We start from the raw sequence: 13,095 nt of genomic DNA on the forward strand, positions 1-13,095 counted from the left end.
TGTTTTTTGCCTCCTTCTGTTCCCTGAGATGTCATTGCCATGGGATATTTCTTAGAAACCTGTTTTCAGTTCCTACCGCTTCCATTGGATGTCACCAGTCTTTGGAATTTGGTTGAGGTTATTCATTTGTGCAATGAAGAAGCACATCCATGAACAACGTTACACTATTGAGAGTTGCGCAAGATGTAAAAAGGAGCATGGTTTGTTTACTTCCTGTATTGAAAACAGATTGCGCCATCTACAATTTGATAGATTATTAACGTTTAAAAATACCTAAAGTTGTATTACAAAAGTAGCTTGAAATATTTTGGCAAAGTTTATAGGCAACTTTTGAAATATTTTGTAGAGACGTTGCGTTTTTTGGAAGCTGTTTTTTTCTGGATCAAACGCGTCAAATAAATGGACATTTGGATATATATGGACGGAATTAATCGAACAAAAGGACCAATTGTGATGTTGATGCGACATATTGGAGTGCCAACAAAAGAAGCCTGTCAAAGGTAATACATGTTTTTATATTTTATTTCAGTGTTTTGTGTAGCGCCTGCAGGGTTGAAATATGCTACTCTTTGTTGACATTGTGCTGTCATCAGATAATAGCTTCTTATGCTTTCGCCGAAAAGCCTTTTTAAAATCTGACATGTTGGCTGGATTCACAACGAGTGTAGCTTTAATTGAGTATCTTACATGTGTGATTTAATGAAAGTTTTATTTTTATATCATTTTTGGAATTTGCCACACTGCATTTTCCCAGTTTTTTTCCCAGGTGGGACGCAACCGTCCCCTATACCATAAGAAGTTGAGGAAAGAAATTCCACAAATTAACTTTTAATCTGTTTGGAATAGGGGGCAGCATTTTCACATTCGGATGAAAAGCGTGCCCAGTGTAAACTTCCTGCAACTCAGGCCCAGAAGCTAATATATGCATATTATTAGTAGTATTGGATAGAAAAAAAACTGTTTGAATGATGTCTGAGTATAACAGAACTCGTATGGCAAGTGAAAACCTGAGAAAAAAATCCAACCAGGAAGTGGGAAATCTGAGGTTTGTAGGTTTTAACTCATTGCCTATCGAATATACAGTGTCTATGGGGTCATATTGCACTTCCTAAGGCTTCCACTAGATGTCAACAGTCTTTAGAACGTTGTTTGAGGCTTCTACAGTGAAGTGGGGGCGAATGAGAGCTGATTCAACCAGAGGTCTGCCAGAGTGGCATGAGCTGATCACGCGCGTACCCGTGAGAGCGACCTCCGTTCCATTGCAATTCTAAAGACAAAGGAATTTTCCGGTTGGAACATTGAAGATTTATGATAAAATTACCCTAAAGATTGATTCTATACATCTTTTGACATGTTTCTATGAACTGTAATATAACTTTTGAACTTTTCATCTGAACTTTCGCCTGGACTTGACCGCGCCTCGTGAGTTTGGATTTGTTTACTAAACGCGCTAACAAAAGGAGGTATTTGGACATAAATGGACTTTATCGAACAAAACAAACAATTTATTGTGGAACTGGGATTCCTGGGAGTGCATTCCGATGAAGATCAAAGGTAAGTGAATATTTATAACGCTATTTCTGACTTTTGTTGACTCCACAACATGGCTTGTTTTTGTGTCTGAGCGCCGAACTCAGATTATTGCATGGTTTCCATTTTCTTTCGTTCCTTTTTTAAAATCTGACACAGCGGTTGCATTGAGAAGTATATCTATAATTCTGTGCATAATACTTGTATCTTTTAGCAATGTTTATTGCTATTTCTGTAAATTCATGTAGCTCTGAAAATTCGCCAGATGTTTTCGAGGCACAACATTACTGACCATAAAGCACCAATATAAACAGATTTTTGGATATAAATATGAACTTTATCGAACAAAACAAACATGTATTGGTTAACATGAAGTCCTATGAGTGCCATCTGATGATAAAAGGTTAGTGATTCATTCTCTCTATTTCTGCTTTTTGTGACTCCTCTCTTTGGCTGGATGTGTTTGTGACTAGGCTCTGACCTAACATAATCATATGGTGTGCTTTACCTGTAAAGCCTTTTTGAAATCGGTTATGATGGGTAGATTAACAAGAAGTAAAGCTTTAATTTGGTGTATTGCACTTGTGAATGTATGGAAGTTACATTTGTAAAAAAAAAAAAATGAATTTCACGCTCTGCCTTTTCAGTGGAATGTTGTCACGGAAAACGGAAACCCTAGCCGTAAGAAGTTAAGGCACACCTGTTAATTGAAATGCATTCCAGGTGACTACTTCATGAAGCCAGTTGAGAGAACACCAAGAGTGTGCAAAGCTGTCAAGGCAAAGGGTGGCTACTTTGAAGAATCTCAAATATATTTTTGTCTAACACATTTTTGGTTACATGATTGTGTTATTTCATAGTTTTGATGACTTCACTGTTATTCTACAATGTAGTAAATAGTAAAAATAAAAACTCCTGAATGAGTAGGTGTCCAAACTTGACTGGTACTGTATATCAAACCATTTTGAAATTTAGATACCGATGTCACACATTGGCCCCTTTATTTATAGAAATACCCATATACAGCAGTCACGATAACAGATGAAAACTCTCGGATGGTAGAAGGGTCAACATTTGACCATGAGGTATTCCAAGACGGGTGAACAATAGGTTGAGACTTGCACTGCACTAAATTCTGCACACCATTTGTTGTTGATGAAGAGACATACCCCTACTCTGGATTTCCTTTAATCCAATGTCCTGTTCACTCAGGGAATGGATAATCCATCAAGTTGGAAAGCCACGGGGGAATCTTGTCTGAAACCCATGTTTCAGAAAACAGACTTCAACAGAATGGAGGGAAGTGGTGTCTGGTTTTCCCTTAGCATTAGTCTCACCAGGACGCTGCTCTCCTGCCTCTTTTTAACCCACATTTCCTCTTGGGTAGCCTGAAGACTGGGTTGGAGGTACACAAAGAACCCAAAGCAGATGAGTCGATGTCAGAATTGAAGTTAGAAACTGACGATCTGATGTCCAAAAGTTCTTGTCGATCATAAGAACTGATAGCGGATACATTCCGTAAAGAAGATAAACACCAAAAGGAATCACAAAATAGCAGTTGTTTCGGAGCTCGCAAGACAGCAACCATACAGTGCCAGCTTAAAACACAAACCAGCCCAGTAATGTTGTGTCTCTGTGTGGCAACCCCCCTCTCTTGGCCCCATGGACTCACCTGCCGGATTCTGCATCCTAGTCACCATCTGGTTGGGTCCACCGGGCCGCACCAGAGAGGGGTCAGGGAGGGGACCATCTGTAGGAGTGCAGAGGTGAGAAGATGGAGATAAGGAAGAGAGGATGTCTTGCTGTTATCGCACTATAAAGCAGGGGTAGGCAACTAGACTCAGCAATGGGACGAGTTTTGTCCGAGCAGATGGTCAGGTGGCCAGAACATAATTATACAATTTTGAACCCAGCAAAATGACCACAAGTCCAAAACTAAAACGTATTTGAAAATAACATCATACCTTGATTACATTGAAACACGATCACCTCTTTATTTGTAGAAATACTTCAAAACAGATTTCCTGAATTAATCTAATTTTGCTGAATTCTTGGCAATTTAGTATTTTTATGTCCCAAAACTGTTCTGTGCCCTGATGTAGACATCAACATACCCTGCTTTTGGAGCCGCGTTCGCCTCTTCTCCTCCAATTCCTTTTGGATCTTATAGATCTTCTCAGCCAACAGGTGGTAGTACTCCGCCTGGGAAGAGGAATCAGAAATTAAGAAAGCGTGAAGGAGACAGTGAGGTAATTGTGTAAAGGAGAGGGGGAAAATTAGACCATAGGAATAGACAAAACAATACAGTAGTTTATTTTTATTCCAGGCAGTATGGTCTGAAGTTGGTCCCACACTCAGAAATTCAGTAAAATAGCATCTTTACTCAGTGTAGCAGCTTACCCTGCTGTTGGCTGACTCATACATGTCCCCCTCCACCTTCCTAGCGTACGCCACCAGGTTCTCCATCCGCCGGTCTTTCAGAGCAGCGGGGTCCGGGGTCGGGAAGATGGCTTGCACCCTACACAGAGAAACAGACATTATGGAAACTGGGGGTGGATATATGAACGAGAGTACAATGTAAAGCAAATTTTAGTTAAAACAAACCCGTTTTAACTTTTATTTTGTTCCACTGAGATAATCCTTTTAGAGGAATGTTAGGGGAGATAGAGCAGTGAAGTGTGTTGTAAGTGGACTGAATCACAGCTTGCTGTGTCTGAGCTGGTTGACAGTGGTGAACGTGATGAGTGTTTGTCAGTCTGTTTTCTATAGTTGTACGCTGCATGGATCAGAGGATGTGAGTTTACTGTGAAACTGTGGCCTGTTCATGCCAATTGCCACACTCCCTCAAAACTTGAGACATCTGTGGAATTGTGTTGTGACAAAACGGTACATTTTATAGTGGCCTTTGGTCCCCAGCACTAGGTGCACCTGTGTAATGATTGTGCTGTTTAAATCAGCTTCTTGATATGCCACACCTGTCAAGTGGCTAGATAATCTCGGCAAAGGAGAAATTCTCACTAACAGAGATGTAAACTAATTTTAGCACAAAAGAATATGCTTTGTGAGTGTGGGATCTTCAATTTCAGCTCATGAAACAAATACAATTTTATTGGTCACATTCAGATGATTAGCAGATGTTATTGCGGGTGTACTGAAATTCCTGTGCTTCTAGCTTCGACGGTGCAGTAATATCTAACAAAATACACAACATATACCTAAAAACACACATCTAAGATGGAATGAATTAAGACTATATACACACATGGACGAGCGATGTCAGAGTGGAACGGACTAAGATACAGTAGAATAGTATAGAAAAACAGTATGAGATTAATAATGTTTACATATCTGGCTTTACTCAAAAGACTAATGTTCCATTCCTTAAAATGGCCAGTGATTTCTAGTCTATGCCAATAGGCAGCAGCCTCTAATGTGCTAGTGATGCCTGTTTAACAGTCTGGTGGCCTTGAGATAGAGGTCTCTCTGTACCAGCTTTGATGCACCTGTACTGACCTCGCCTTCTGGATGATAGCAGGGTGAACATGTAGTGGCCCGGGTGGTAGTTGTCCTTAATTCTCTTTTTGGCCTTCCTGTGACATCGGGTGCTGTAGGTGTACTGGAGGGTAGGTAGTTTGCCTCTGTTGATGAGTTGGGCAGACCGCACCACCCTCTGGAGAGCCCTGAGGTTGAGGGCGGTGCAGTTGCCATACCAGGCAGTGATACAGCCAGACGGGATGCTTTCAATTGTGCATCTGTAAAAGTTTGTGAGGGTTTAAGGTGACAAGCCAAATTCCTTTAGCCTCCTGAGGTTGAAGAGGCTCCGTTGCACCTTCTTCACCACACTGTCTGTGTGGGTGGACCATTTCAGTTTGTCAAATGTGTACACCTAGGAACTTAAAGCCTTCCTCCTTCTCCACTGTCCCTTCGACGTGGACGTGGACGGGGGGGGGGTGTTCCCTCTGCTGTTTCCTGAAGTCCATGATCATCTCCCTTGTTTTGTTGAAGTTGAGTGAGAGGTCATTTTCCCGGCACCACACTCCCAGAGCCGTCACCCACTCTCTGTAGGCGGTCTCGTCATCGATGGTAATCAAGCCTACTACTGTTGAGTCGTCTGCAAACTTGATGATTGAGTTGGAGGCGTACATGGCCACGCAGTCATGGGTGAACAGGGAGTACAGGAGGGGGCTGAGCCACGCACCCTTGTGGGGCCCCAGTGTTGAGGATCAGAGGAGGAGGGGGGGGGTCAGGAAGTCCAGGACCCAATTGCACAGGGCCGGGTTCAGATCCAGGGCCTCAAGCTTAATGATGAGCTTGGAGAGTACTATGGTGTTGAATGTTGAGCTATAGTCAATAAACATAATTCTTACATAGGTATTCCGCTTGTCCAGATGGAACCAAGGCATAACATGTAGCGTTTAAATTTTTGTTCAGTGTATTGACTATTTGTCTAGCAACTACATTTTCCAATGTTCTTACAGTGGTGGCAAAGCATTGGGCATGGCCAATGGCACAAACTTCTGACCCCAAAAAATATAGGCCCTCTTGGCCGCAGAGACAATGTTGCAGTTTTTAAAGCTTTTTTTCCTGCAATTCTTCACATTTTGCCATGTCCTTATACATGGCATCAGCCACCTGAGTGACTCAAATATTATACAAATCAATGGGGTCCCCATGCCATGATTTTTTTTTTTAGGTTCTCCCCGAGTCTAGTTTTTATTTAGGTGATTGTTAGTTCTAAGATAACAAATAGCTCCTTTATCTTTTCTACATACTTTATCGTCTCAAGGAGACAGAACGCGCCTCCTTCCTGAGCGGTATGACGGCTGAGTGGTCCCATGGTGTTTATACTTGCGTACTATTGTTTGTACAGATGAACATGGTACCGTCCGTCGTTTGGAAATTGCTTCCAAGGATGAACCAGACTTGTGACGGTCTACAATTTTTTTCTGAGGTCTTGGCTGATTTGAAGTTTCAAGGTAGGCCTTGAAATACATCCACACCTCCAATTATGTCAATTAGCTTATCAAAAGCTTCTAAAGCCATGACATGATTTTCTGGAATTTTCCAAGCTGTGTAAAGGCAGTCATCTTAGTGTATGTAAACTTCTGACCCACTGGAATTGTGACATGGTGAATTCTAAGTGAAATAATCTGTCTGTAAACAATTGTTAGAAAAATTACTTGTGTCATGCGCAAAGTAGATGTCCTAACCGACTTGCCAAAACTATAGTTCGTTCACAAGAAGTTTGTGGAGTGGTTAAAAAACTAGTTAATGACTCCAGTATGTAAACTTCCAACTTCAACTGTATATAATATATTTAGCTACCATTTATAAACCTTGTAAAGAAAATACAAATCAAATAGCCTATCAATTAGGAAAAAAGTAGTCTGCTTGAGGATAAATTCAGGCACAATCTACATTGAACTCAGCAGGTTGCCTGGCTAATAACCCACACAAAAGGGCTGCAATATTTAAAGTAAATTAAATTCAATTTGAGACTACCATGATCTCATGAAGTCCTTTTTTTAACTGTTTTCACCACAGCCTGTAGGCCCAGGTCCACTGCCAAACTGTTTTCTATACTGCTTATTGGCAACCCAGACAGTCTTTCCTGAGATTTTGTGTGTAGCGCAATTGACACAACGCACACTCTGTCTTGAACGATGCATGCCAAGATACAGTGAATTCGGAAACTATGACCCCTTGACTTTTTCCACATCGTTCCGTTACAGCCTTATCCTAAAATTGATTTTTTAAAATATATTCCTTAATTAATCTACAACCAATAGCCCATAAATGACAAAGCAACACAGGGTTTTAGAAATGTTTGCAAATTTATATAAAAATAAAAAAATCTAATCACATTTACATAAGTATTCAAATTTCACTCACTACTTGGTTGAAGCACCTTATACAGCATTTACAGACTCTGGTATTATCTCCACAAATACATTATTTTCTGCAGATCCTCTCAAGCTCTGTCAGGTTGAATGCAGCACAGCTATTTTAAGGTCTCTCCAAAGATGTCCGATGGGGTTCAAGTCCGGGCTTTGGCTGGACCCCTCAAGGACATTCAGAGACTTGTCCCGAAGACACTCCTGCGTTGTCTTGGATTTCGTTGTCCTGCTGGAAGGTGAACCGTCGCCCCAGTCTGAGGTCCTGAGTGCTCCGCAGCAGGTTTTCATCAAGGATTTCTGTACTTTGTGCCGTTAATCTTTCCCTGAATCCTGACTAGTCTCCCAGTCCCTGCTGCTGAAAAACATTCCCACAGCATGATGCTACCACTACCATTCTTCACTGTAGGGATGGTGCCAGGATTCCTCCAGACGTGACACTTGGCATTCAGCCTAAAGAGTTCAATCTTGGTTTCATCAGACCAAAGAATCTTGTTTCTCATGGTCAGAGTTCTTTGGGCAAACTCCAAGCGGTCTGTCATGTGCCTTTTACTTAGGAGTGGCTTCGTCTGGCCATTCTACCATAAAGGCCTGATTGGTGGAGTGCTGCAGAGATGGTTGTCCTTCTGGAAGGTTCTCCCATCTCTGAGGAACTCTGGAGCTCTGTCAGAGTTATCGTCGGGTTCTTGGTCACCTCCCTGGCCAAGGCCCTTCTCCCCCGATTGCACCGGAGCTCAATTTCGAGTCTCATCACTTTGGGTCTTAATAAAAAAGTCATTTTAGGTATACATTTGCATACAATTCTAAAAAACTGGGATTGTGTGTAGATTGATGAGGAACATTTTTATTTAATCAATTTGAGTAAGGCTGTAACATAACAAAATATGTAAAGAGTCTAGGGGACTTAATACTTTCTGAATGCACTGTATACCAGAGATAAGGGACTGTTGATATTGCAACCACAACTCAAATGCAGATTCAACAGTATGAACAAAATCGCAAACTGCTTGTTTTGTTCAACCCCTCAAGAGCAGTTGTCAGCTAAATATGATATCTGCATGCATCCAGACATGTCCCCAGAGTTTCCTATACAGTTCATCCATCTGTAACATGTTGAGGCCGGCAATTAAGGCGAATGAGAGGCTCAATTAAAGATGTTGCAGAACTGCTGTATTTGAAGCACCAAACCCTTCAGCCCAGTTCCCCTGATGTTGCTACGGCGATCAAGCCGTTTTACCATCCTGGTAACGGACACGTCGGTGTATAGATAATTTGTAAATTAAAACTCAAAGAATGTGTCATGGCAGCTCTGCTTCTGAACAACTGCAGTATTCTTTTTTGGGGTTTGGCTATTTCTTACATTATTAGCACAGAACGTTTTTGGGGTTAATACATACAGCCGGAAATAACTTTTGGATATCAGAGCGGCGGTAACTCACCAGCATTACGACTTTCCCAAGTTGGAGCCTATGTTCATACCCCCCCAAATTGAAGTTATTCCCGAGGCTGCTCCAAGATGCTTCTGGCGGAGAAGAGGTTTACACCATCCACCACTTCCGAGTATATTACTTGCTAATGTTCAGACTCTGGATAATAAAGTAGACAAGCTCATGGCGAGGACCTCTTCCAAAGAGACATTAGGAAATGTAACATACTCGGTTTAACTGAATCATGGCTCTCTCTGGGATATACTGTCCACTTCCAAACAGCTAGCTGGATTCTCAGTACATTGCGCAGACAGGAATATTGTTATATTGTTGTAGCTGGAAAAGGCTACCAAAACAACACATTGCCTGTAGTACTCGTGCTGCAAAAATGCTTGACCACTGTTACTCCCACTTCCGGAATGGCTATAAGGCCATCCCTGTCCTCCGTTCGGCAAATCAGATCGCAACTCCATTTTGCTCCTCCCTTCCTATAGGCAGAAACTCAAACAGGAAGTCTATTCAACACTGGTCTGACCAATCAGTTGCCCAAACTAAATGGCCTGCTCTTCAGTCTCAGTTGCTAATATATGCATATTATTATTAGTATTGGATAGAAAACTCTAAAGTTTCCAAAACTGTCAAAATATTGTCTGTGAGTAGAACAGAACTGATATTGCAGGCAAAACCCTGAGGAAAATCAAACCAGGAAGTGGCTTCTATTTTGAAAACTCCATATTCCATAGCCGGCCTTTGCGCCATTTAAAGGGATATCAACCAGATGCCTTTTCCTATCGCTTCCTCAAGGTGTCAGTCTTTAGACAGTTTCAGGCTTTTATTTTGAAAAATGAGCGAGAAAGATAACATCTCGTCATTGTATGGCCGGGTGCCAGCAGCGTTTTGTATGCGTAACAGAGTTTGGGCAGCCATTGCCTTTCCCTCTCCGACAGAAAAAGACAGTTGGGGTTGATATATCATCAATTATATATTTTAAAAACAACCTGAGCATTGATTATAAAAAAAACATTTGACATGTTTCTGTGGACATTACGGATACCATTTGGAATTTGTCTGAGTTGTCGTGACCGCTCTTTCCTGTGGATTTCTGAACATAACGCGCCAAACAAACGGAGGTATTTTGGATATAAAAAATAATCTTTATGGAACAAAAGGCACATTTATTGTGTAACTGGGAGTCTCGTGAGTGAAAACATCCGAAGATCAAAGGTAAACTATTAATTTGATTGCTTTTCTGATTTGTGACCAAGCTACTTGATGCTAGGTGTACATAATGTTTTGTTGAGCGATCGATAAACTTAAATGCTTGGATTGCTTTCACTGTAAGGCATATTTTCAAAATCTGACACGACAGGTGGATTAACAAAAGTCTACGCTGTGTTTCGCTATATTGCACTTGTGATGTCATGAATATAAATATTTTTAGTAATATTATTTGAATGTGGCGCTATGCAATTCAGCGGTTGTTGATGACAATTATCTTTTCACGGGATGGCAGCCATAAGAAGTTAAAGATCCTTTTGATTACACGGACTGAGATATGTTCCGGGATGCCTCAGAATAACATTGACGTATACACGGACAGTGACTCAGTTCATCAGGAAGTGAATAGGCGATGTTGCTCCCACTGACTATTAAAACCTACTCAAAACGTGGAGACAGCAAACAGGCAAAACGTCAATACAGAGTCAGTGGAGTCGCAATTCAACAGCTCAGACAAAGGGATGCAATGGTAAAGTGGACATATGCTATGTATCAGTTTGTGGGCCACGGTAATGGTACATTTCGGTATCTTTATAATAAACTCAGACAAAAAAAAACTACTTTCCATTCTGAAAAATGGCAGCATGACTGACTAGGCCTGGTTTCTGTCTCTACTGTATGAAATCAAGCATAGAAAAACTAACAACTATTCTAAGCTTTGACAACCTGTAGCTCGTCATCTCCCAATCCAGAACATAGTGATCCGTCACAGCGAAGTAGCTTTGAGTTGCTCTGGAGGTCCAACTATCAGTGGAGAGAGCTAGATTGAATTGACAGACATCCTTTTTCAATTTCTCTGTGATGTTTCAGAGTTTGGGAATTACTATGCTGCTGAAATGTGTGCGGGAGGGGACATCGTAACGCGGTTACATTTTTAAAGATCAGATGACGAAATCCCAAGTCAGTAACCACCGACTGGGACTGCAAGTCTTTGGCTACGAATACCCCCACTGCTTTCATAATTTCTTGGTTTTTCTGAATTTGTCACAAATTGTTGATGGAATACATTGTTGTGTTGCGACATTGTGTTTTCGCTAACGAGTGGACTCTGCTTGCTCCAGCTCCACCTGCAAGGGATATGGCCAGGTGATGGCGGCGACACGTTAGAAGTGTTTACACTTGAGTAGCCAACAGTGGCAAAGCAATGCTTGCAGACTGTACTTTGTTAAAAGTCTTCTTATCCTCTTCATCGTATTGAACGCTGAATCTAAAATGTTCCAACACAGAGGATTTAAAAGATGTCGGTGCCTCTTCAAATTGGCTTCCCTCTCTCGCTAGCCATTGTCATGGAGCTGAGAGAGTATTTTTTTTTCGTTTCCCCATTCTACATGGGGCCCCTTCAGGGATGTTTCCTACTGAAATGTCATTGCAAATCATCCATTAGTTGTTTAAGGGGGGGGTTGCGGTCACTAAATTGAGACGTCGCTGTGAAGTAAAGTTGGTCAGCCCTCAGGAGCCCCCTAACATCCACAAGCCGCAGTTCATGTGTGTGTATTGAACCTTAGGAGGTGTACCGAACAGTTCGATAACATACGGTGCACCGTTGCATCCCTAGAGATGTATGTGGCAGGGTCTACAAACAATCAATGATTAGAAAAAGGGAAAACCAGCATCGTCGGACACCGACATCTTGCTCCCGGACAAGCTAAACACCTTCGTCCGCTTTGAGGATAACAGAGTCACCGACGCGGCACGCTCCCAAGGACTGTGGGCTCTCGTTCTCCGTGGCCGACATGAGTAAGACATTTAAGTATGTTAAACCTTGCAAGGCTGCATCCCTATCCCAGTCTGCTGTCCTCATTTGCTTCAAGATGTCCTCTACCAAAGAAAGCAAAAAGGTAACTGAACTAAATGACTATCGCCCTGTAGCAATCACTTCTGTCATCATGAAGTGCTTTGAGAGGCTAGTTAAGGATTATATCACCTTCACCCTAGACCAACTACAATTTGCATACCAACAATGACGAGGAAAATAACCCCTCACTCCATATCAACAAAAGGAGCAGATGGTGGACTTCAGGAAACAGAGGGAGCACGCCACTATCCACAGGACCGCGGTGGAGAAGTTGAAAAGCTTCAAGTTCCTCGGATAACATGTCACTGACAATCTGAAATGGTCCACCCACACAGAGAATGAAGGCGGCGCAACAGCCCCTCTGCAACCCCAAGAGGCTGAAGAAATTTGGCTTGGCCCCAAAGACCCTCAGAAACTTTCAGATGCACAATAGAGCGCATCCTGTATCACCGCCTGGTACGGCAACTGCACTGCCCGTAACCACAAGGCTCTCCAGTGCGTGGTACAGTCTGCCCAACGTATCACCGGGGGCAAACTACCTGCCCTCCAGGACATCTACAGCACCTGATGCCACAGGAAGGCCAAAAAGTACATTAACCACCCGAGCCACGGCCTGTTCGACATGTCATCATTCAGAAGGCGAGATCAGAACAGGTGCATCAAATCTTGGACCGAGAGACTGAAAAACAGCTTCTCTCTCAACTGGCCATCAGACTGTTAATTAGCCATCCCTAGCTGGCTACCAACATGTTACTCAACTCTGCACATTCGAGGCTGCTGCCCTACGTACATAGAATCATCCTTTAATAATGTTTACATAAAGCTTTACGCATTTCATATGTACAGTTGAAGTCGGAAGTTTAAATAGGTTGGAGTCATTAAAACTCGTTTTTCAACCATTACACACATTTCTTGTTAACAAATTATAGTTTTGGCAAGTCGGTTAGGACATCTACTTTGTGCATGACACAAGTAATTTCTCCAACAATTGTTTACAGACAGATTATTTCACTTATAATTCACGGTATCACAATTCCAGTGGGTCAGAAGTTTACATACACTAAGTTGACTGTGCCTTTAAACAGCTTGGAAAATTCCAGAAAATGATGTCATGGCTTTAGAAGCTTCTGATAAATTATGTCAGTTAGCCTGAGTCAATTGGAGGTGCAAC

General features: G+C 41.9%; 1 protein-coding gene across 2 annotated transcripts in view; it reads right to left on the reverse strand.

Annotated features, from left to right (window-relative positions):
* The window catches only part of LOC139376694 (histone acetyltransferase p300-like), a 49,809-nt gene that overhangs the window by 26,740 nt on the left and 9,974 nt on the right, over nt 1-13,095 (reverse strand). For both annotated transcript variants that reach the window (XM_071119556.1, XM_071119557.1), the window contains exons 9-11: nt 3,931-4,048; nt 3,645-3,732; nt 3,203-3,280 (exon numbers count right to left, since the gene is read on the reverse strand). In XM_071119556.1, the coding sequence (XP_070975657.1) occupies nt 3,203-3,280; nt 3,645-3,732; nt 3,931-4,048 (284 nt within the window). The remainder of the gene's footprint in view (nt 1-3,202; nt 3,281-3,644; nt 3,733-3,930; nt 4,049-13,095) is intronic.

Source organism: Oncorhynchus clarkii, chromosome 20, assembly GCF_045791955.1.
Source record: "Oncorhynchus clarkii lewisi isolate Uvic-CL-2024 chromosome 20, UVic_Ocla_1.0, whole genome shotgun sequence".
Lineage (NCBI taxonomy): Eukaryota > Metazoa > Chordata > Actinopteri > Salmoniformes > Salmonidae > Oncorhynchus > Oncorhynchus clarkii.